Source organism: Salvelinus fontinalis, chromosome 5 (assembly GCF_029448725.1).
Source record: "Salvelinus fontinalis isolate EN_2023a chromosome 5, ASM2944872v1, whole genome shotgun sequence".
NCBI classification, from domain to species: domain Eukaryota; kingdom Metazoa; phylum Chordata; class Actinopteri; order Salmoniformes; family Salmonidae; genus Salvelinus; species Salvelinus fontinalis.
Genome location: NC_074669.1, coordinates 29,916,963 through 29,941,339, shown reverse-complemented (window position 1 = coordinate 29,941,339; position 24,377 = coordinate 29,916,963). Strand labels below are relative to the sequence as shown.

The following is a 24,377-nucleotide window of genomic DNA, read 5'->3' as shown; positions in this document are numbered from 1 at the left end:
AAGGGTGCACTTGATTTGCCACCAATGCTCCTTATAGGACATCACTGCACTCTATACTCCTCTGTAAACTGGTCATCTCTGTATACCCGTCACAAGACCCACTGGTTGGTGCGTATTTATAAAACCCTCTTAGGCCTCACTCCACCCTGTCTGAGATATCTACTGCAGCCCTCATCCTCCACATACAACACCCGTTCTGCCCGTCACATTCTGTTAAAGGTCCCCAAAGCACACACATATCAGGGTTGCTCCTCTTTTCAGTTCGCTGTATATAGCGACTGGAACGAGCTGCAACAACCACTAAAACTGGACAGTTTTATCGCAATCTCTTCATTCAAAGACTCTTGAACACTCTTACTGACAATTGTGGATGCATTGTTGCCTCTACCTTCTTGCCCTTTGTGCTATTGTCTGTGCCCAATAATGTTTGTACCATGTTTTGTGCTGCTACCATGTTGTGTTGCTACCATGTTGTTGTTATGTTGCATTGCTACCATGCTGTGTTGTCATGTGTTGTTGCTTTGCTATGTTGTTGTCTTAAGTCTCTCTTTATGTAGTGTTGTGTTGTCTCTCTTGTTGTGATGAGCGTTTGTCCTATATTTATTTTTAATTTTTAATCCCAGGCCCCCGTTCCCGCAGGAGGCCTTTTGCCTTTTGGTAGGCTGTCTTTGTAAATAAGAATGTGTTCTTAACTGACTTCCCTAGTTAAATAAAGGTTAAATAAAAATAAAAATAAAAAGACTGAACTTACCTCATCCATGGTGGCTAACACTGCTAGTTTGTGGGGAATTGGGAGTTTGGCCAAGGGGTCTCCTCCAACCCTGTTGAAATAAAGAAGTAATGTAAAAAAGGCAATAGTAAAGGGCTTACATGTGTTACATATATATATATATATACTGTATGTTACAGGAGAAGGTCAATTTGGGAAATATATACGTTCCACGTAAAAAAATTGAAACAGGAAAGGAGCCAGCATATATTACAAGTTAAATCAGTTGACAGACAGTGAGCTGGTATGGGTCGTATGAGGACAATTTATCTGGGAAACAAATAACGGCACTACGAAGAATGGATGGGTAAGAGGTTATGCTGCCAAATGATCATGCAGGCAGCCAAGGACTGCTCAACATGCTTTCTTAGCCCAATGTATCCCTACCCTTCAGACCACTCACCCGTCAACCACTACTCCTCTAGCCTGGTAACAGATTTGTGTGTGCTGTATAGCCAAATGACAACAGCTATACAGCACAAACAGATATAGAACCAGCCTACTCTTTTCACCATTCTTCCTAATGACTCACCCGTCGACCCCTACTCCTCTCAGGCTGTCCAAGTTGCCCATCAGCTCCTCATCAGAGCGGTAGGAGGAGGGCTGACCTGGAGAACGGTTCAGAGACACACTGCTCTCTGACGTGTACCTGGAGAGAGTGCAGCCCGTTAGTTAACGTGATCATCTTTTAGTGAAAGATCCTACTGTATGTGGAAATTACGAAAGTATACAGCACAGGGTTATGCTCCTACACATTGCGCATTATCATTCCAATGACAACGTATCTGGTAAGAGTGCCTATCCTAATGACTGATATCCTAGTTTAAGCTCCAAGTTCTTTCAACGTTTTTACAAACCTGGTGTAACAAAGGGCACCTTACCATATGAACACTAATGAATCCAAGAACAAACACAGGCATTTTTTTTTTGTTATTTAATTTTGTTCCACATATTTCTCAAGTAGGATCTAAAATTCTCACCTGTTGTGCCTCAAGTCAGACTGCATACCCTCGATCTCTAGGGGTAAGGTGAGGACAAAGATGTCCAGTGTGACAGACAGATCATTCAGATCAAGAGCCTGCAGGGCCTCTGCATTCTCCAGACATGTGATCACCTCACCTGTAACAAAACAGTACACGTCAACACAAACAGCAGGGCATTCAATAGCATTATGAAAATTCACAGCAGAACTGGGGTCAAATAGTATTTGTTGTGTTTCAAATACTTTGACTGTCGGAGTGAGCCTGCTTGGAGTGCCAGATGGGAAAGTTTAGCACTTTTGGAACTTAGTCCACTGGTTCCATTGTGCCGGACAAACTCAATAAAGTGAAGCTATCAAATAACATTTTATTGGTCACAAACACATATTTAGCAGATGTTATTGCAGGTGTAGCGAAATGCTTGTGTTCCTAGCGCCAACAGTGCAGTAGTGTCTGACAATTCACAATAACACACAAATCTAAAAGTAAAATAATGAAATTAAGAAACTTATAAATATTAGGACGAGCTATGTCAGAATGGCATTGACTAAAATACTGTAGAATACAGTAAACACACATATGAAATGAGTAAAGCAGTATGTAAACATGATTAAAGTGACCAGTGATTCCATGTCTATGTACATAGGGCAGCAGCCTCTAAGGTGCAAGGTTGAGTAACCGGGTGGTAGCCGGTTAGTGATGGCTATTTAACAGTCTGATGGCCTTGAGATAAACACCAGGTCTGAGTCACATACTGTCTATTGGCTTGTGTCTCTTCTGTGACGGTTGTCAGGTACAGTGTGTACTCACCCAGGCAGGTGGGTAGCGTGGTTATGGGCATGGATCCGTGGCAGCTCTTTATGTTAACAGAGCAGGTGAGGTGGACGAACAGCGGAGGCATCTCAGGCTGAGGCCCCTCTGGCTCCAACAGGCTGTCTCCCTCTAGGATGCTGAAGGAGTCCTCATCCTGGTTCACGGTGTTGGAGTCAGACAGGGACTCATCCTCCCTCTCTCCCCCTGCTTCCCCCTCTCCGTCTGCCCCTAGGGATCTCCGGCCCCCAGCCCTCTCCTGGTACTCCACCTCCAGGTCTGTGTCGCTCTCCATCATGATGCAACAGCCCGACATGTTCTCTGGGGTGCACATTAGGATGACATAGTACACAGCATTATGACATAGTACACAGGATTTATGACGTATCCTTAACTACATGTTCTCTGTGGTGCACAGGATCAGAATAGAGTATCTGATGTACTGTTATCTAGAAGATCTTAGGCGGGTGTTACACCAAGCAACCCAAGCAACTAAAATACAAGGATCCCCACCGTCCTCTGTAGCAGGCTCAGCCTCTGAGACAACCTCTTCACTAAGTCGTCTCTCCTCTTCCCTATCAGAGTCCTTAGGAGGAGAACAAAACATTAAAATCAGAGGAAGAACGCTGTATTAGTTAAAACTGAAACAATGTTCCGGCCCCCAGTGCCTTCTTCAGTGTCCTGGGGGTGGATACCAACCGAGAACAATGGATAGGAAATAACATACACATATCTCTTTCTTAGATGATGGTGGGCAGTAGTAGAAGTAGTGGGGATTGGAAGGCACGGTCTTGAAGAACTGAGCACCAATGTCCATGAATTTGTCCTGTTGAATACAGACATTAGCTAGCTATAAAACTGTTCTTTAACAAGAGCATCAAATTGTAACATAATCCATCTAATTTCTTTCCATTCTACCATTATCTATCCTTTAGTTGTTTACCTGTATGATTTTGTGCAGGTCAGGGTAGACCTCACACTTCTGCTGAAGGCGGAGGAGGGACAGAGGGAACTCTGGTATCCTGATGGTCCCGGGGGGTTCGTCCAGGCCGAGGGGGGAGTTAGGGGCCGAGGCCTTCCCCCTGTTCTCTGCCTCACTCACGTCCTCCATCTCAATACTTGCAGACACAAGGTCGTCATGTTTACTCATAGAGCACCATTCAGCACCGTTAATCAATAGTCTGAACCAAACAAGTACCAAAACAAACCAAACAAATGTACTGTATGTATCCACTCTTTGCAAATGAAGTTCTGAACCAAGGTCAGATAACATTCTGAGGATCATTCTGTAGCCGACCTGGGTCAAATATGTATATAAAATATGTAATATACTTCAGGTGCCCTTGATTTAGTTTGTCAGGGACGTGGGCTAGTCGCAAAAGTGCAAACTCCAGATTGCTAGATTTGATTTATTTGATCATTAAAAGTAGAAGGCTGCTCCAGCCAGAGACAACACACCAGTCAAACACACCCTGAGTACTTCAAATATTTAAAAGAAATGGGTAACTGCTCTCTAGGTCTCAGTAGTACCTGGATGAGGAGGCCATGGGTCCTCTCTTGACCGGCCCGTCTTCCTCTGCCTCTCCGATGGTGAAGGTGGCGGGGGTGATGGAGGGATCAGGGGTCACAGCATCTCCATGGCGCTCTCGGAACACCCGGATGTGTCCACAGAGCGTCTGGAGGAAGGAAGTGATGTCTATCTCCTGGAGAGACTCCTCACAGTAGTCCATGGCTGTCAGCAAGTCCTGGGAACTGATGCTGTGGGACTGCTGCAGGCTGCGGTACACACCTAGGGGGAGAGAACACGATCATGCACACGCACACATTTCAGATCCATGCCTCAAGTCTTTATCTCCTCGCCTCCTTCTCAACTGCATTAAAGGAGAACGTAAAAGTGGACCTTCTCCAATGTAATCTGAAAATGAGGGGAGGAGAGAGGATGCAAGGAATATCTAAGCTACATCGTCAGAAACCTTACACTATACTCTCAAATACAAATCTGGCCAACTATTCCATGTTAAGTTCAGTCAAGGTCAGCACATAAATCCACATAAAAAACAGTGCCTTCAGAAAGCACTCACACCCCATGAGCATTTTCCAAATTGTGTTGTGTTACAGCCTGAATTTAAAATGGATTACATTGAGATTTTGTGTCACTGGCCTACAATACCTGATAATGTCAAAGTGGAATTATGGTTTTAGAAATGTTTACAAACAATGCTGAAATGTCTTGAGTCAATAAGTATAAAACCCCTTTGTTATGGCAAGCCTAAATAAGTTCAGGAGTAAAAATTAGCTTAACAAGTCACATAAAAATGTACATGATTGTTTAATGACTACCTCATCTCTGTACACCATAGTCGAGCAGTGAATTTCCCTCAGTCGAGCAGTGAATTTCAAAAACGGTTTCAACCACAATGTCTCAAAGAAGCAAACATTGAATATCCCTTTTGAGCATGGTGAAGTTATTAATTACACTTTGGGTGGTGTATTAATACACCCAGTCACTACAAAGATACAGGCGTCCTTCCTAACACAGCTGCCGGAGAGAAAGAAAACCACTCAGGGATTTCACCATGAGGCCAATGGGGACTTAAAACAGTTAAGAGTTTAATTGCTGTGATAGGATGGATCAACATTGTAGTTACTCCACAATACTAACCTAAATGACAAAGTGAAAAGAAGGAAGCCTGTACAGAATAAAAATATTCCAAAACATACATCCTGTTTGCAATAAAGCACTAAAGTAAAACTGCAAAAAAATTGGCAAAGAAATTAACTTTATGTCCTGAATACAAAGCATTATGTTTGAGGAAAATCCAACACATCACTGAGTACCACTCTTCATATGTTATGGGTATGCTTGTCATCGGCAAGGACTAGGAAGTTTTGATTGTTCCCGAGTGGCCAAGTTACAGTTTGGACTTACATTTGCTTGAAAATATATGGCAAGACTTGAAAATGTCTGTCTAGTAACGATCAACAACCAACTTGAGCGAGCTTGAAAATGTTCAAAATAATAATGTGCAAATATTGTACAATCCAGGTGTGCAAAGCTCTTAGACTCACCCAGAAAGACCCAGCTGTAATCGCTGCCAAAGCTGATTTTAACATGTAGTGACTCAGGGGTGTGAATACTTATGCAAATGAGATATTTCTGCGTTTCATTTTCAATAAATTTGCAAACAACTCTAAAAGCATTTTTTTCACTTTGTCATTATGGGTATTGTGTGTAGATGGGTGAAAATGTTTTTGTTTTAAAAAAATCTATTTTCACACTGTAATCAACAAAAGTAATACTTTCTATAGCACTGTAATATACCCTAACAAATTAGTCAATACTTTTATCTGGATGTTGTTAATATCAATATCAATATCAGAAAACAGGTTTTAAATTAGTACCACAGGGTTCTTTTTTCAGTACCACAAGGTATACATTTTGTGTTAACCTCTTGACTCAGTGAGCAGTGAGAGAAAAGATGCTGCCGTGGTGTGAATATATTTATATTTAAATTGGCATGCCAGACTAATTTAATTCCATCAGGCTTTTCAGAGAGAAGCGGATATTTCGCCGAAGCAGAGTTGTGTCTAGTGTGTGTGAGTGTGCGTGCGTTGTCTAGTCGCTCTCCTCCTGATTGAGGTTTACAGATCCTGCTGCAAAGGAGCATAAAAACAAATCCTGAGATGACAGCTTAAAACACTCCTCTAATAGATTTCTCCGTCACTAGGATGACGCAGGTGACGGCTTTACCCTGTGCTTGCTTCTGTAGTATTGGAGGCGCTATCTTCGGGTATGTGTGTGTGTGTGTGGCGAGTCACAGGCCTAAAGGATTCTGTTCAACAGTAGTGCACTAAATAGGGAATAGGGTGCAATGCCCTGATCAAAAGTAGTGTACTATATAGGGAATAGAAAAAGAATCAGCTACAAGCCGATACTGTGGTCAATAATAAACTTCTCCTCCCATCTGCTTTCCCCAGCACCAGTAGCCCATCTCTTGTCCCTTTAGTGCCATAAAGCAGGGAAAATTACCATTGGGCTCCTCTCTGCGTCAGTCATTTGCGAGTCAGAAGGTAGAGGTGCACTATCCCATTTCCTGAGCAGTTTATTTAAGGGGTGTTTTATGACGTCTGGCTGTCGCAGTGGTCAAATGCAAGCTACACAGACAGCTTAAGCAGTCAGACTGAACTAGTCACCTTTGACCTGGTCTCTCATGACAGGCCGTTACCCGTAAATGTTCACGTCTGTCAGCAGTGTATTACCTGTGACGTAACACTGGTGGTAGTGCTCCTGTAGCAGGCTGCAGTAGTTGGCCAGCTCCTTGTGTTTATGAGGCTGCGACATCAGGTCTGTCCAGGAGGAAGTGCTGCTGCGTTCCTGAGATAGAGACCTGCAGGAGGAAGAGGACAGACACACACCGGGGACACACACACAAACACCCCAAACACCATTAGAGAAGAAGAGGAGCAAGCTCAAAATCAGGAAGCACAATAGTAGATCTGTGGGAGAAACATACAAGCCAGAGAAAAGGAGGGAGCATAGCCTCATCATCAGATATAACGCGGTTATTTTACACACCCCTTTGAAAACACAAAATCTCATCTCACCCCCCAATTAACATGCCGCATGTGTCCTTCGCAAACGCACAGTCTCTAAACTCACGCCACAAAAAAAACACAAATCTCTGATGACATTTAATCTCCATTAGAAAAGAAACACACTGTCCAGCTCCATGTAATGTTGCATTATGCATTGAGGGTGCTGTTAAAAGTCTATTAGCTTGAGTGGTCACTGAACAACAGAGCTCCGAAGCGTGCTTTTTAATGGGGGGAAATAAACCGCTCCGAAAATGTATCCAATATGTCAATACTAATGTTAATCTGGAGATCAACACATGGCCAGTCCTGTACCATGATACGCAAGTGTATAATTCCCATATTTGACTTGGAACTTGCAGGTGAAAAAGAAAAAGAGTACATAGGAACTTGTTTATTCATAAAAAAAACATGAATTGTTTAATCACAGGCTTAGAGGAGAGATTTCCAAAGCACCACGCCCATGGCATCAAGTAGGGTCTGTAAAAAGTCACCACACCCCCCCCAGAGACGCTTGTAAAAAGAAAATACTGCAACTGCATGAACCAAATTAGATTTTCTGGGAACATGCAATAAGTTAGATATTGTCAGTTTACACAGCAGACATGTTGATTTTGGACAGTTTCACCCATTGGTATCTGACTGCAGAGAGAGAGACAGCCTCCTACAAGACGTTTGAGCTCCAGCAAACATAAGTGCCTTGCGTTGTGAAGTCAAGCCTTCAGTTATGTAAATGAATATAAAGTCAAAATATCTAGAGGCAACAGTCTTATCTGGAGGCAGATACCAACCTCCCAATAGCAACACAGGCCTGGATTGAGTGAGAGAGTGATGGCCTCAGCCTCACCCACTTAGAGGAGGAGAAACCTCTCCCTGGAAAAGGAGGAGCTAGGAGCATATGGCCAGGCCTAAGTCCCTCCAAACCCCATCAATTCATCTTTCCATGAGCCCTTGCATCCTTTCTCCTCACCTCCTGCTCAACTGTATTGGAGGAGAAGGTCCAAGGTCCCCCCCCTTCAGACCTTCTCCTATGTCTTTTGAGAAGGACGCAAGGAGATAAGATGCAAGGAATTGAGGAGAGATTCATTGAGATTGATCTCACCACAGCTCTACACCAGGAAGGGACGGAGGGGAGAAGGATGGGGGGAGGTGGAAGAGGAGGATCGGGGGGGCGAGGTACGCGGCAGGATGATGGAAGCAGCAGTAAGCTAGCTGTGCTGTGCTACCTGAACTTCATCTGCTGATGCATCTCCCAGGAGTCAGCGTCTTGAGGTCTATTTATCACCGTAGTATAGGAAAACAATCAGAGGTGCACAACGTTAGCATGGTACTCAACCAACAACAATGAGCTTGCTGGCAGCCAATGTTGAGTGAAGGGTAGACTTATGAAGGGTATAATCGGGTATGGCATGGTAGGACTTCTGACTGAGAGCGTTTCAAGAGTCAGTCACATATGATGGATGGTAAGGTGATTAAACTGATGAAAAGTAAAGTGCTGAATACAAGGAGCCTTGGAACTGCTGTATTCCCCTCCCAAGACCTGGGTTCAAATTGAAATTGTTTCCTCCTCAATACTCCTCAGTCCCAGACGGCTGGACTTTTTACTTCTGAGAATATTCAAGTGATAACATTGCATGGGGAACGATCCATCCTCAATCAAGTGCAGCTAAAGTATTTGAAAGAAAACAAATCCTATTTGAACCCAGATGTGCTCCCCATCTGTGTGTGTGTGTGTGTGGTGTGTGGTGTGTGGTGTGTGGTGTGTGGTGTGTGGTGTGTGTGTGTGTGTGTGTGTGTGTGTGTGTGTGTGTGTTTTTTACTGGGTACCTGAAGAAGATGTCCCTTGGCTGCCTGTTAGAGTGGGGATTGAGTAGCTGATCCTTCAGAGAGTCCAGGGAACAGTTATAGACATATACAGGGCAGCGCGGACGGGACAGGTCCCCTGAGCTCTGCTGGGACGCCTGGCGACTGAACGTGATGTGGAAGTCTCTCTTCTGGGGCTCAGCGAACTGCACCCCGTCCCTCTCCTCCACACCTGAGAGAGAGAGAGTAATTTCCAATTTGCTCAGGGAGCCCCATCCCATCCCTTCCCTTTCACAACAGTAACATTATGTTATTGCAGAGAGAGGGGGATAGAAAGAGAGAGGGTTGGGTTACTGAGAAGGTACAGTATGTCAGTAGCAAAGGACTAATGATGCAATAATCCTACAGTACTTACCTGCACCTTTGGTGCCATTTTCAGGCTCAGAGAGACGGCTCTCCCAGTTGTCCTGCTCCACCGTGGAGCTCCCAGATCCAGGGGAGAGCAGGGGTGACCTGGGTCCCACAGAACCACCACCACCAGGGGAGAGCATGGGGGACCTCAACCCGCTACTCAACCCACCATTCAGCACATTGGTGGAGCCAGAGTGAGAATCAACCTGTGATTTGTTGCCAGAAGTCAGGGTGTCGTCATCATCTCCGTTGTCCTGGGGCTCGGTCTCCAGCCCAGACAACATCAACATCTGGACATCTGCAGAGAAAACACAACAATGTTGAACTCAAACATTTTGCAGAGCGACTTACAGTCAGTACAATCGTCTTAAGATAGCTCGGTGCTACAACCACATGTCACAGGCATAGAACGTACATTTTTCCTCAATAAACGTAGCTATTAGTGGAATCCGAGCAAGAAGGTGGGGGGGGGGGGATAGGTCAAGTGCAATTGCTGGTTATTTATTAGATATTTTTGGGGCTGGGGGGGGGGGGTTACCAACATCTACGAACACACAGCACTGTTGCTGTACCACTTTATGATGATAAGCATGTCGATTACAATCAGTTAAAACTAGCACGATGCCAGGCTGGTGGCTAGCCTAAATACATAGGATTCCTATAACTAGAGTGGAGCCCCCACTTGAATAATGAGCAGAAAAGATCTGTAGCTCTTTCCTATTCGTACACGCACATGACACAACTACAGCAGAGCACAGGGAGCAGTAGCGGGGTACCTACCTGTGAAGGTGGCAGGGAGGAAGGTCAGGAGGATCTGTTGGGGGCTGATGTACTTGGCGTAACACTTCCACTGAGGGGTAGACCCATCCCTCTCCACTGGGACTGGCTCCTCATCCACCAGGTCTGCATTGCTGAAACTCTGAGAGAAAGAGGGGACAAACTCACCGGGCATAACTGAGAGGACAAGTGCTACAAAATAGACTAAACATAATGTTTTCCCCAAGGTGGACAGAGTTTCAATGAGACGAAGAAGAGGGTCGTGTAAACCATGTCTGGACATCCAAAACAGAACCTCGGGCCCACTAGTGGTTTTACATTGTTTTTACACTGCATAAAACCGATATCAATGCCAAGGAGGAACATTCTGGATTTATTTTCCTGAAGAGAGAATGCAGACTGGTTAAAAGGTTTACCTGAAGGGTACTGGTTGATCCTGTCACCTCCTTACTGCTCCCTGTAGTGTGGAAGGACATCACTGTGTCCTGTCTCTCTGGGGGTTTCAGGCACTCTTCTGTGAAGGGAGAGTAACCACATGGCAAGGCAAATAAAATGTAAAAGATTGTGTGCATGAGTATAGGATGTTGTTACATAATGAATATAATCATTAGCAGGATTCTGTTCTTTTCCGTCAGTCAACATGTATTCATAAAGCCATTTCTACATCAACAGTTGTCACAAAGTGCTTTACATTCACCCAGCCTAGACCCCAAAGAGCAAGCAGATGCATAGCAGAGGCACACATTCACAAAGCCTACCTCTGATGACCGGTAGAGAGAAGGGTGCAACATGACCGTCTCGTTCCCTGTCTAGGATGTGATGCATGAAGGTGACGTTGTCCTGGTCAGCCAATGGGATCTCCCGGTCACTGAGCTCCTGTTGCAAGCTGCTGTGGAACAGGCTCAGCAGGAGCTCGTTGGGAATATAGGGGGTGCTCTGGGACACCTCCTCGTTCTCCACTGCAATACACACATAAGTATTCATTAATTCATCCACCACCTTCATAATATTGCAGTGACCATGTCAAGAGGTTTGTACTTCTTGGTGTAATGGCTAAGGTGTTGGACTAACAGTCGCAGGGAATCCTTGATTTAGCAAAAATGTATAAATTCATGTTTGATAACAATAAGATACTTGAGGACATAATAACATGATAAAATTCACCTCTGCTGAGAGTGAGGAAGAAGATTTCTATCTGTTGGCACTTGGGCAGCAGCTCGATGAGGTCAAACTGGAAGGGAACAGTGTGGATGCAGTCCTCAGAGGCAGGGGGTTCTCCTGCAGCGGTTCCAATTGGAGGGTACACCTGCTCCTTGTTCTGGCACAGCTGGCTAAGGTACTCAAACGTCATAATGGTGGACATACAGGTCAGATCCCGGGGGAAGATCTGTGGATAACGTAAATTCACATTCGTTTAATTTTTTTTTATTAGCCCATCCACCAGCACCACTCTTCGAAGGACACACTGTTTTTACAGCTTTTCTGCTACATATTTTCTGCATTTTACATATACATTTTAGATAGGTGGTACTTTTATATACAGCAATCGCATAACAGTAATACATTACTGAACATAAGCTCTTTAATCCCACCACTCAGCCCATCCCACTTATCACCATAGACCAACCTCATTTGGTTTCCATGTGCCATATATTTTTCAAATGTGCTGTGATGTTTACATTAATGTTTGCCCTTTCTAATCGCATTTCATCCACAGATTGTGAGCAAAAGATGAAAATCTTTCCTACAAGTATTATTATATTGCTGATTCATTGACTATGGCTTTCCAAATCACCCAACAGTGCTATTTGTAAGGTTTATTTTAAGTCAATGTTGAGATTATTATTTTTTTTTTTACAATTCCTCAACCTGTGACCAGAAACAAGCTAGATAGGGGCAATACCAGAATAAATGATCTAGTGATTCTGTCTCTTCGCAGGCAAAATCTACAGAGCTAAGATTGTTGTATGCCCCATAAATATAACATTCTGTTGGTGGCAATAATTTTGGATAAAAATGTAAATTGAAATGTGTTGACTCAAGTGTTGTTTTATGTATCCATTCATATACTGTACCATGTGCCATGGAATCGGTACATTGAAAATATCTTCCCATTTATTTTGCAACCTGTATGGCGCAGCTGTCAACATTTTTGTATGGCGCAGCTGTCAACATTTTTGTCCTCAAATGAAACTGGTATATTTTTATTTTTATTCCAATCCTTTTCAACCCAAAAAATCCATAAAGAATGGTTTTGATTTTAACCATAATATTTGTTGTAATATTCCTTCTCTTTTTTCTGGAAGATAAAATGTTACTTGTAACCAGCTTTGTGTGGCTTGTTTAAGAAAGGGCGGTACTTTCAATTAGTCGGAAATGAGAAGTTGTAATCTGTATAAAGGCAAAAAGGCCATTTTGAACAAAGGATGAGCCTTTCTTAATAATCTACTGGAGAACCATTTTGGGTTGAAGTATAATCTATGTATTAGTGAAGCTTTTAGTGAGAGGTTTAAAGCTGTAATATTTAATCATTTTAGCCCCACCAAACTCATATTCATTATATAGATAGACAAAATTAAATGTGCCTGTCTTAGCATTACAAATAAAGTGTCATTTTTTGCCATATGATTTAAAAAAATGAGTCATCTAGAGTAGGCAGCACCATTAGTAAGTAAACTTTGATAGGACCAGAGTTAAATCAATGTGATTTTTCCATAAAAGACAAGTATTTACCTCTCAATGGTTGCAGAATCTAATCTATTTTTGCAAACCTACTGAAATTGTTTGTGGTAAGTTAATTTATATTTTTTGAGATGTGAATACCAAGTATGTCTACTTCACCATCCACCCATTTCATTAGTAAACTACTAGGTAGTGTTAACATTGTGTCTTTTAACGATCCAATACGTAATATGGTACACTTGTCATAATTAGGTTTTAGTCCAGAGAAGCTAGAAAAGGGATCAAGATCTTCAATGTGACAGTGCAAGGATGCAGATTGCGGACTTAAGAAAAAACTAGAGTCATCGGCATACATTGACACTTTTGTTTTTAACCCCTGGACTTCTAACCCATTGATGTTCTTGTTGGATTTCATTTTAATAGCTAGCATTTCGATGGCCAAAATAAATAGATACGGAGACAACGGACAGTCTTGTTTTACTCCTCTTAAAAGCTCAATACTTTCTGAGAAGTAACCATTATTTACTATTTTGCACCTGGGGTTGCTTACATAACAATAACCCATTGTATAAAAGATTCACCAAAATTAAAGTAGCCCAGGCATTTATATATAAATTGTATTCATACTTTATCAAACGCCTTTTCAAAATCTGCTATGAAGACCAGGCCTGGTATCTTTGACGTTTCATAATGTTCCACTGTTTCAAGTAATTGTTGTATATTATCTCCAATATATCGTCCATGTAAAAAACCTGTCTGATCAGGATGAACAATATCTGGTAAAAACCTTTTTTTATTCTATGTGCTATGCATTTCGCCAGGATTTTTGCATCACAACATTGAAGTGTAAGAGGCCTCCAGTTTTTTTAAATGGACTGGATCTTTATACTTACCACCTGGGTCCTGTTTCAGTAGTAATGAAAATCATATCTTCTTATTGAGTACCTGAAAGTCTACCATTTTTAAAGGAGTAATTGAAACATACTCATAAGGGATCTTTGATTACATAAAAAATGTATGATACAGCATCACGTCTTGGATGTTTTCCAGACTGAAAATATTGAATTGCCTCAAGAAGTTCCTCCTCTGTAATATGGCCTTTACACAGGTATTTCTGTACATTTGTCATTTTATAAAAAAGTATTATTATTAGGAGATAAATCTTTACAGTTGAAATCATTCAGTGGAGATGGAGGAGACTGAAAAGAAAACTTGCTTCAAATATTTTTCTTCCTCTTTCAAAATATAATTTGCTGAATCATGGAATACTGTCATTTCTAACCAGTTTCTGTAAATTATTTTTGGATTCAGAAAAAAGTAGCGCATTTTTAACAGTTTTCCATCCAATTCGCTTTATTTTTGTAATAAATTACACTTGATTGTTCTTGAATAAGTTCTTCCAATTATTTTTGTTTTTCCACAAACTTATTTTGTGCATATATAATACAGATTCCATTACTATCTACCTGCGCTGTTACTTCCTTTATTAGTCTATTCTCTTTTGACCTAAACTGCTTTAGTTTTAATGACAAGTATTGTATTGAATGGCCTCTAAAAGTACATTTAAAAGGTGTCTCATACAATAAGGGGATCTGCTGTACCTACAGTGGGGCATAAAAGTATTTAGTCAGCCACCAATTGTGCAAGTTCTCCCACTTAAAAAGATGAGAGAGGCCTGTAATTTTCATCATAGGTACACTTCAACTATGACAGACAAAATGAGAAAAAAAATCCAGAAAATCACATTGTAGGATTTTTAATGAATTTATTTGCAAATTATGGTGGAAAATAAGTATTTGGTCAATAACAAAAGTTTATCTCAATACTTTGTTATATACCATTTGTTGGCAATGACAGAGGTCAAACGTTTTCTGTAAGTCTTCACACAAGGTTCACACACTGTTGCTGGTATTTTGGCCCATTCCTCCATGCAGATCTCCTCTAGAGCAGTGATGTTTTGGGGCTGTTTCTGGGCAACACGGACTTTCAACTCCCTCCAAAGATTTTCTATGGGGTTGAGATCTGGAGACTGGCTAGGCCACTCCAGGACCTTGAAATGTTTCTTACGAAGCCACTCCTTCGTTGCCCGGGCGGTGTGTTTGGGATTATTGTCATGCTGAAAGACGCAGCCACGTTTCATCTTCAATGCCCTTGCTGATGGAAGGAGGTTTTCACTCAAAATCTCACGATACATGGCCCCATTCATTCTTTCCTGTACACGGATCAGTCGTCCTGGTCCATTTGCAGAAAAACAGCCCCAAAGCATGATGTTTCCACCCCCATGCTTCACAGTAGGTATGGTGTTATTTGGATGCAACTCAGCATTCTTTGTCCTCCAAACACGACGAGTTGAGTTTTTACCAAAAAGTTATATTTTGGTTTCATCTGACCATATGACATTCTCCCAATCTTCTTCTGGATCATCCAAATGCTCTCTAGCAAACTTCAGACGGGCCTGGACATGTACTGGCTTAAGCAGGGGGACACGTCTGGCACTGCAGGATTTGAGTCCCTGGCGGCGTAGTGTGTTACTGATGCTAGGCTTTGTTACTTTGGTCCCAGCTCTCTGCAGGTCATTCACTAGGTCCCCCCGTGTGGTTCTGGGATTTTTGCTCACCGTTCTTGTGATCATTTTGACCCCACGGGGTGAGATCTTGTGTGGAGCCCCAGATCGAGGGAGATTATCAGTGGTCTTGTATGTCTTCCATTTCCTAATAATTGCTCCCACCGTTGATTTCATCAAACCAAGCTGCTTACCTATTGCAGATTCAGTCTTCCCAGCCTGGTGCAGGTCTACAATTTTGTTTCTGGTGTCCTTTGACAGCTCTTTGGTCTTGGCCATAGTGGAGTTTGGAGTGTGACTGTTTGAGGTTGTGGACAGGTGTCTTTTATACTGATAACAAGTTCAAACAGGTGCCATTAATACAGGTAACGAGTGGAGGACAGAGGTGCCTCTTAAAGAAGAAGTTACAGGTCTGTGAGAGACAGAAATCTTGCTTGTTTGTAGGTGACCAAATACTTATTTTCCACCATAATTTGCAAATAAATTCATTAAAAATCCTACAATGTGATTTTCTGGATTTTTTCCCCTAATTTTGTCTGTCATAGTTGAAGTGTACCTATGATGAAAATTACAGGCCTCTCTCATCTTTTTAAGTGGGAGAACTTGCACAATTGGTGGCTGACTAAATACTTTTTTGCCCCACTGTATGTTGTGCAAAAAAAAGTTAATGATGAATTATCTTCTCTTAGTTAAGAACAAATTGTCATCCAGTAGGCTTTGATCACATTTCCAATATCCACGTGGAAATTCTGTAAGAGTTATGTGGAGGCCAATTAGATGAAGGTTCAATTACATTCTGTCTCCTATTAATACTTTTTAATCGTTTGATGAGAATGAGACCAGGAAGTAATCAAGACGGCTAGCTTGATTAAGCCTCCTCCATGTATATCTCACTAGGTCAGAGATTTTCAGCCTCCATATATCAACTAGTTCTAATGTATCCATGATATTTGTGATCTCTTTAAGTGCATGAAGGTGATAGTTTGTAGTGTGATTTCCTTCACGATCCATTGAGGTACTTATAATCATATTGTCATCTCCCACCATAATAACAGATTCATTCATTACTTGTGAGCTCAATAGATTATTATATATATTTTCTAAGAAGTGTGGATCGTCATTATTTGGTCCATATACAGTGCCTTCGGAAAGTATTCAGACTCCTTGACTTTTTCCAAATGAATAAGAGCACAATAATATAGATTCATGCTCATATTAAGAAAGTCCTAGAAAAGGCTATAAGCATGTCAGCCCAGCCTGCTCAGTTCATTGGATCCAATTGTTAGAAAAAAGAAAGAAAAATACCTAGAAATATCACAAGACCAGTTCTTTACGCCCAGTACATGAACGGAGCCTATCGGCAGAGAGACATATTTCATGTACTCCTTATTATATCCTGTTATATTCCAACAAGAAGAAAGAAAGAGAAAGGAACTTGCATTTTAACAGCCGCTAATGATTGTCTGTAAAAATGTGTCTCATGCATCACACTACCCAAGAAGGGATACATAAGTTTAACTTACAATCGACTCTGACACAGCCATGGCACGACAGCAAAGAAGACATGCAGTACTGACAATCTAGAACGAGTAAACCTCTCTCCAACCACACACATTTGGTTTTTACTCCAGGGCTGTTGCTCTATCACCTCGTCCGTTTTACACTTAGGCCTATATCATTAGGATCAAGAATCTAAAGGTAGCGTATGTAGCTCACGTAAACATGTAATACACTTCTCACTAAGAGAAGTGCTTCCATAAGCAGTTATTCAAGTAAACTCACTATTACAATCAATCAAATGAAGAGAGAGGAACCGGACTTAAAGAAACCAGACTTAGTCCATCCAGACTTAGTCTATCCTCTGGCTGCATATGTACACACGCTTCAACTTCATCTCATCTCTATCAGTATTGTAATACTATACAAATTGGTGAATTGGATTTATCGGTGATTGTACTACTGGATAGTGACAGTACCTTTGACAACAGCTGAGAATGTATGAAGATCGATTTGATTAAGCGATGAAGCGATTGATACTGACCGCCTGTGGTATCTCCTGGTAGGTGAGCTCCTGGAAGTGTCTGTGTTGGTCTCTAGGGCTCCATACTGTCCCACTCTGAGGCTCTACCCAACACTCTGTCACCAGGTTGAGCTCTGTGTCCACATCAATGGCCTCCACCTCTGTGTCGTTGTCATCATCTGTGGAGAAACTGGAGACCCATGATGGAAGACAAGGGGTCAGGACAGGAGGAGACAAGCAGATGCATATACCAAAGTGTTCAAAAGATTTAAAAATAAAAAATAAAAATAAAAAGTTCTTAGAAATGTAACTGTTCCTCTAAATAAAATAATTTGATCATATTTGAAGATACGGTTGGAGAATGTGTGGAACTGGTGAACTAAAGCAATAGAAACAATGGCCAAATATTAAATGGAATTCAGTCTCACCTGTCCTTGGTAGAGGTGGAGTGAGGTGGAAACAGGATATACTGGACGATACAGGTGTGACTTTCTCTGTCCACCGCCTCTGGCATCCCCTACGAGCACACCATCACAAGGCATCATTACAATGGGATTTTTATAGGAATTCAATGCAAACACTATACAGCAATAAACTGTCTGGCCTCAATATGTCCAGATTAGAACATATGTATGTGTGTATTGTGGAGCCTAATCTTCCTTTCAGTGTTAATGTAGACAACGCTACATTAGTACTCAAAGGTTTAGTGACAGGGGTTTTCTATTGAGTTCATATGGGTTTAGTAAATATTTGCTGTCCCTAAGTGCCCCAGCATGCTACTCTCACCTTCATTGGCAGTTCAGTCACCATGTTGACTATGCCCTCTCCACTGGCAGCAAAATGAAAGCCCTCAGAGAGGCGAATCCTTGGGAAACATTCAAAAACATTTTCAGGCAACAAGTCAGAAGATGTTAGTACTCCTAAGACCTCCCTAACAACTCTCTGATATGATAATGACGACTTTATTTATATTCGTAAGGAGAGTCTTCACAAACATGACATACATAGTGCACGAGTCAGGTAACATTAGACATGCCAGTGGGACTCACTCAGACAGCATGGACAGTATATGAACCACAGCCTGCAGCGGTACGGTAGCACCCAGGCCGCTCTGCACCGTCCACACCCAGCGCTGGTGGAGGAAGTAGCGTGACAGAGACGCCAGCGTGGACGAGGCCGTCCGATTGGCTGCCATGCTAAGGGGCACGGTCATGTTGGTGGGCTGGGTGAAGTTCTCCATGTTCAGAATAAACGGGGTCCGGAAGTCTGACGGGAGCTTCTCGTACCTACAGGAGGAGATTGGACACCATTAGAGTGTTCATGTTTATAAATTGGGTAAAATGTCTTCATAATGATACTTTGTGTTATGACCTCAATAATTGTAATCCACAGTAATAAGCCACGTAGCTGAAAAAAACGTCCATGCCCAGGGCACAAATCTGACATCATTCCACTGACCTGATGAGTAGTTTCTCCAGAGGTTTGTTGAGGACCACCACACATGGACGGTCAGACAGCGCAGGTTTGGGAGCAGGGAGAGGAGGAGACTTGGAGGGGGATGCGTGCCCCAGAATCTTCCTCTTGGTCTTGGGCGTAGCCTCCTTGTTCTGGACGCGGTGGGGGAAGCGAAGCCTCAGGATCTGCTCCCGCAGCTCATCCACTATCTGGAAGTGGGCCAGAGAAAAGGTTAAGCTGAAGAATAGGACGTGTTGGTTCCCTCACAAACAGTTCAGTTCACTTGCCTTTTTCGGCCTTGTTGAGGATTTTTTGTTTTTGCATCCTTCAGCAATGAGTTAAGAATCAACATTTACATAAACGGCCAACAAAAGGTCACACCAACAGAGGGTTGCAACATTCTGAGGAAAGAAAAGATGATGTTTCACCTAGCGACTGACATCTTTCTGCTTGTTAGATTCATTTAGTGGGGAGAAATAGGCACAGCTCTTGAGATTCAAAATATATATTTTTTTGCGTGTGTGGACTATAGTGTGGAATATAGTGTTTTCGGTGTGGACCATGTCCCATACCTTGTTCCTGGTGTGGGCCAGGGTGCCGATAGGGAAGCCCAGCCTCAGCACCATGCAGGGAGCCTTGGAGATCAGACGCACCAGGTAGAATGAGTTGGGGGGCTGGTCAGAGGCACTGGGGAGAGAATAGGACATTCATTAAAACCTTACTCCAGTCATTTACTGTAGCTCAATCCAGACCTGGGTTAAAATAGTATGTGTTTTAGTATATTTTGAGACTATTCCATTGGTTCATTGAATAACAGCTTAAGCATTTGAAAGAAAAAACAAATATTATTTTAACACAGTTCTATCTCACTCCACAATGTGAACAACATTTCCCATGAGTCTCTCTGCCTCTACCTGTATATGAGCTTGACATATGAGTATCCCTCCACCAGTACAAAGCTGCTCCAGTCCCTCAGTAAAGAGGTGAGGGCTGAGTGGGAGATACGACACTGGATGGTGCTGAAACGCCCGTTACTACCAGCAGTGTGGAGGTGCTTGGGCACAGGCCTGCAGAGAAGAGAAGACAGGAGATCACCATTACAATGACTGGGAAAATACTTTTAAAATGAAACCTGCACACTTGTAGATTCTACTGAGATTTGACTAATTATACTAAATGCCTGGGAGAGGGCTATCAACACTGCTCTCAGTGATGCATCACTTTACATTACATCTAAAAGGAGAAATGAAATCAATATGAATTGACACAACATTGTAATTTAAGAAATTGACACCAGAAGTTGATGTCGTATATATAAACCATCTCTCACATGTCGTGCTCCAGGATGATAGCAATGCGGTGCATGTGAAGCCATCTCTGCCAGAAGTTGGCGTCCATGGACAGGATGGGCTTCCAGTAGAAGGCAAACTGGGACTGGGAGGAATCCTTAGAGCCGCTGTGCTGGAGGGAGAGAACCTGAAGGAAACAGCAGAGGAACACTGTGACTACCTGTCCTTAGGTCACTAGGACCAATGGCCCATATTCATAAAGTGTCTCTCAGAACAGTAGGATATATAGGATCAGTTTTGCCTTTGTGATTATAAGATGCGTTTTGTCTAGAGCATCATGAATACAAACTAAAGAAAGTGGGGACCTGATCCTAGATCAGCTTTATGAATATAGGTCAATGTAAAAATGAATTTGAAAAATCAGTGTTAGTAAGTGTAAAGGGGACACCAGAGCAGACAAAGTACATACAGGCGTGGTGGATCCGGGCGGGATGTAGAAGAGAGGAACTCCGTTCTTGGTGCTCTCAGGGATTGTGTAGTTCTCTGGGAGAGAGTTAAAGGATTGCAGGTGGACCAGCATCTGATCTGTCTGGTTTATACTGTGAAGACAAAGAGCATAATAACATGTGTCTTATCAGGACAAATTCACAGTATACACCAGGGGTGTCAAACATACGGCCCGCGGGCCGGAACCGGCCCCCAAGGAGGTTCGATCAGGCCCGCAGGATAATTTGAAAGTGGAAAAAATGCATAAAAGACATGGAATTAATATTTTTAATTCGCTGCAATTCATGGATTATCCGCTAAGGGGCGCACTCTTTCCTTCAGAGTAGAAGACAAGCCGCATCACTGAGACAGACTGAAAACAGCAGACGGTATCAATGCGCCATCTGCTGCTTGTTACGACGTTGTTAATACCTTGGTCTCTACCTCTCCGCTACACCCTCATTAGCCAAAATGTCGTTATCCAAACGGAGAAAAGTAGATAAGGAGTGTAGAATTTTCAAAGAAAAATGGACCACGTCCTATTTATTTACAGAGATGCACGGAAAACCTTCGTGCTTGGTGTGTTTGCAACAAGTTTCGGTATTGAAGGAATATAATATTCGACGCCACTACGAGACTCATCACAGCGAAAAATATGACGGCTTGCAAGGACAACTGAGAAGAGATAAGATTAACGAATTGCTGGCGGGTCTGAGGAAACAGCAGTCAACTTTCATCCAGAGCCGAGAAGTCAGTGAAGCAGCGGTAAAAGCCAGCTACCTAATTGCTAGCGAAATAGCATTAGCATCGAAGCCGTATTCCGACGGTGACTTTGTTAAACGATGCATGATGAAGGCGGCTGAACTTGTATGTCCCGAGAAGCGACAAGCTTTTGCCAATATTAGCCTGACGAGGAATACTATAGCAGAGAGGATTTCGGAACTATCGTCAGATTTAGACAGTCAATTGAAACTAAGGAAAAGGAAATATGAGGTGTTTCATGAAATGTTTTGTAAAAGGATAGTTCATTAAAATTTCAATATTTTCCTAATGTTCTTGTGCTTCTTTACACCAAAACAAAGGAAAGACATGATATTTTGGTTATTTATAGCAGAGTATGGTATAATTTTAATGGTCCGGCCCACTTGACATCTCCCTAGGCCGTATGTGGCCCACGATGCGAAATGAGTTTGACACCCCTGGTATACACGTTCAAAATCTTGCACTTTGAATTCAATTCAGTGTTTCCCCTATATTTACTGACGCCACTCCAAATTACTATTATTATTATAATTATTTGTTTTAATAATTTCCGGTATAATAAAATGTTTTCAGTGTAAACTTATATGAATAAAACCAGAGACAAAGTATATACAATCGATAATGTAGCTACACTATATATGTTAAAATAAGATCATCTTTGAGAACTAACAATCACCAAAATAAAAACTAGACAGAGAGAATCTAACATAAAAGATTCTATGTGGACCCCATTGATTTTGATATGTTTGAGTCACTCAGATAGCATAAGAACACGGCAAAAGACATGGCAAAATGTGTAGAATTGCTTTAAAACAATTTTAAAGTAGGTTCTATGATTATCCATTATAGGAGTATATATATTTTTAAATAGAAAAGTATCCTTGACAATGAGCTGTATCAGTGTTCCCTAGCAGTTTCCCTAGCCAGGTAAATACAGGTGAGTCAAAGGTCACCTCTGCAGTGTGTTCCAGAATCGCCTGATGACGGAGGTGCGGTAGGTTGAGGTGATGGGTTTCCTCATGGTACAGCTGATATCATGGAGGATGTCGTAGCTTCCCTCCATGGTGACCTCTACCCAGGTGGTCCTCTTGGCAGGATCCAGGGGCCACTGGGCCACTGCCAGGTACTCTATACGCATGTTGTGTTTCCACAGCAACACCAGCTTCACCTCCAGCTGGGTGCCACCTACGGGAGGGACCAAAACACAAATTGAAACATTTTTGTAGTTTGATTTATTTAACACTGTATAGAGTCTGAAAAAGAGGAAGAAAGTTGGCCTTGTGGATGCACTTGCAGTAAAACAGATGTTCTATATCGTGGGTCTTCTGTGGACAGTAGAAAGTCACTTTAAAATGTTAGGCTAGAGGCTAATCCCACCATCCTGCTCTCTCTCTGTGGAGACGTCTGGTTTCCGAGCGGACTTGACTGGAAGTCTATGGCAGGAGCGGACGAATTGGCTGATCTCTCAGCCAATCACCACCTAGCACAACCCTTAGAACCTCCTCTCTACATTGTGGACTTTCAAAGTGTGAGCAGTGCAACTGGATCGGAACGAATAATATGGTCGCCGTGATAGAACATTTATTTTTTTGTTGTGATTTTCTGCAAGTCCCATCTAACAGAGCTGTAATAGGCTCTCTTTCTCTCCCATCTCAATTTTAACCCGCACCCCTTTCACTGCCACTTTGTTGCAAAGTGTTTCCAGGCTCTATCTGTGTTAGCAATTTAGCCTGGGACGAGGTTAGGCTTTAGGCTGGTGTGAGCCGGTACCTTTAGTGAGGTTGATCTCCCTGATGGTGTATCCCTCTCTCAGTCTGACCGACACCACACTGACCAGGTGGGCGTGCACTTCCTTCTCTGTGTGCTTCTTCCTCCTCATCACTAGCGCAGGGTTCCCACTGGCCGACACCAGGTGCTCGTTGAACAGCTTGTGCTGAGACACTGGAAAACAGAATTTGGAACATGCCAACAAGATGTTCAACGTTTACAACAGCGTATAATTAGGCAATTAGTCTGCCTTTTAACCAAAATAATGTCTGCTGAACTGCCTGGCAGCACTGGATCATTTCTCTACCTCAATGCTTTATTTTAGAAGCAGTGAAGGGATGTGAGAGAAAAAAAAGCATATATGAAATGAAAGTACGATTATCAACATCATGCATTTTCACTTCCTCTGTTGATATCTCCACTGTGACAAGCTCTCGCCCAGTAAAATAATTTACCGGTAGGTATACTAGCTAACGTAAAGAGATATATTGGGAAGGAAGTACTCTAAAAAGCAGCAGGGAAAAAAAGACAACCCATTTCATTATGTCTCGGTGAAGTCAGACCCACCCATTAAACATTGTACTTTCATCTGCATCTCTTTATGCTGAACCTCTCACTATGAAAACAGACTTCTATTCAGTGAGCAGCCATCACTGTGGGTGTCTCCAACACGATTCAGAGATAATGGCAGGGTGTTTGGAAATGACAAGAGCCTTGCTTAAAAGCCACTGTGTTTGGGCTGTCACAGAGAGCACAATCAAGAACACTATATTTAAAACAAACTTGTTTCAGCCAAAATTGCACTCTGATGGGATCGGGGACACAGCAACTTCATTTTCAACATATTGATACAGCCTAAGTGCTAAAACTGTACAGTTTTGATTTGTAAAGTTCAAATAGAGTATAGTCTTTCACATCATGATATATCGTCTTGCACTTCACATCTCGGGCATCTTGCACCTGTATGGCGCTTCATCAGGAAATGCATCGCTGACGTTGTCCCCACAGTGATGTTTCGCTGCTTCCCCAACAAAAGCCCTAGATTAACACTGAGGTATACACTCAAGTAGAGAATACTGCACACAGGGCTATCGCAGCCAACCCCGAGGCTATGGATGGGGACACTAACATGTACAGGACGTCCCGCTACGACCGCCGCAGAGCCGTCAAACAGGCAAAAGGACAATATAGAAACCAGGTGGAATGCTAT

The 24,377-nt window shown here is 42.4% G+C and overlaps 1 protein-coding gene across 6 annotated transcripts in view; it reads right to left on the bottom strand.

Moving 5' to 3' along the window:
- Positions 1-24,377, bottom strand: part of LOC129855459 (KICSTOR complex protein SZT2-like) — a 110,108-nt gene that overhangs the window by 68,834 nt on the left and 16,897 nt on the right. For 4 of the 6 annotated variants that reach the window (XM_055923131.1, XM_055923132.1, XM_055923134.1 and 1 more), the window contains exons 9-35: positions 23,171-23,341; positions 22,354-22,585; positions 20,622-20,751; positions 20,194-20,339; positions 19,778-19,930; positions 19,436-19,550; positions 18,867-19,072; positions 18,458-18,694; positions 18,195-18,273; positions 17,837-17,925; positions 17,430-17,598; positions 11,308-11,530; positions 10,902-11,102; positions 10,560-10,657; positions 10,147-10,285; positions 9,371-9,664; positions 8,980-9,187; positions 8,379-8,426; positions 6,820-6,947; positions 4,090-4,348; positions 3,503-3,677; positions 3,287-3,385; positions 3,073-3,145; positions 2,560-2,880; positions 1,750-1,888; positions 1,302-1,418; positions 752-821 (exon numbers count right to left, since the gene is read on the bottom strand). In XM_055923131.1, the coding sequence (XP_055779106.1) occupies positions 752-821; positions 1,302-1,418; positions 1,750-1,888; positions 2,560-2,880; positions 3,073-3,145; positions 3,287-3,385; positions 3,503-3,677; positions 4,090-4,348; positions 6,820-6,947; positions 8,379-8,426; positions 8,980-9,187; positions 9,371-9,664; positions 10,147-10,285; positions 10,560-10,657; positions 10,902-11,102; positions 11,308-11,530; positions 17,430-17,598; positions 17,837-17,925; positions 18,195-18,273; positions 18,458-18,694; positions 18,867-19,072; positions 19,436-19,550; positions 19,778-19,930; positions 20,194-20,339; positions 20,622-20,751; positions 22,354-22,585; positions 23,171-23,341 (4,319 nt within the window). The remainder of the gene's footprint in view (positions 1-751; positions 822-1,301; positions 1,419-1,749; positions 1,889-2,559; positions 2,881-3,072; positions 3,146-3,286; positions 3,386-3,502; positions 3,678-4,089; positions 4,349-6,819; positions 6,948-8,378; positions 8,427-8,979; positions 9,188-9,370; positions 9,665-10,146; positions 10,286-10,559; positions 10,658-10,901; positions 11,103-11,307; positions 11,531-17,429; positions 17,599-17,836; positions 17,926-18,194; positions 18,274-18,457; positions 18,695-18,866; positions 19,073-19,435; positions 19,551-19,777; positions 19,931-20,193; positions 20,340-20,621; positions 20,752-22,353; positions 22,586-23,170; positions 23,342-24,377) is intronic. The other 2 variants (XM_055923133.1, XM_055923136.1) reach the window with 1 other exon arrangement.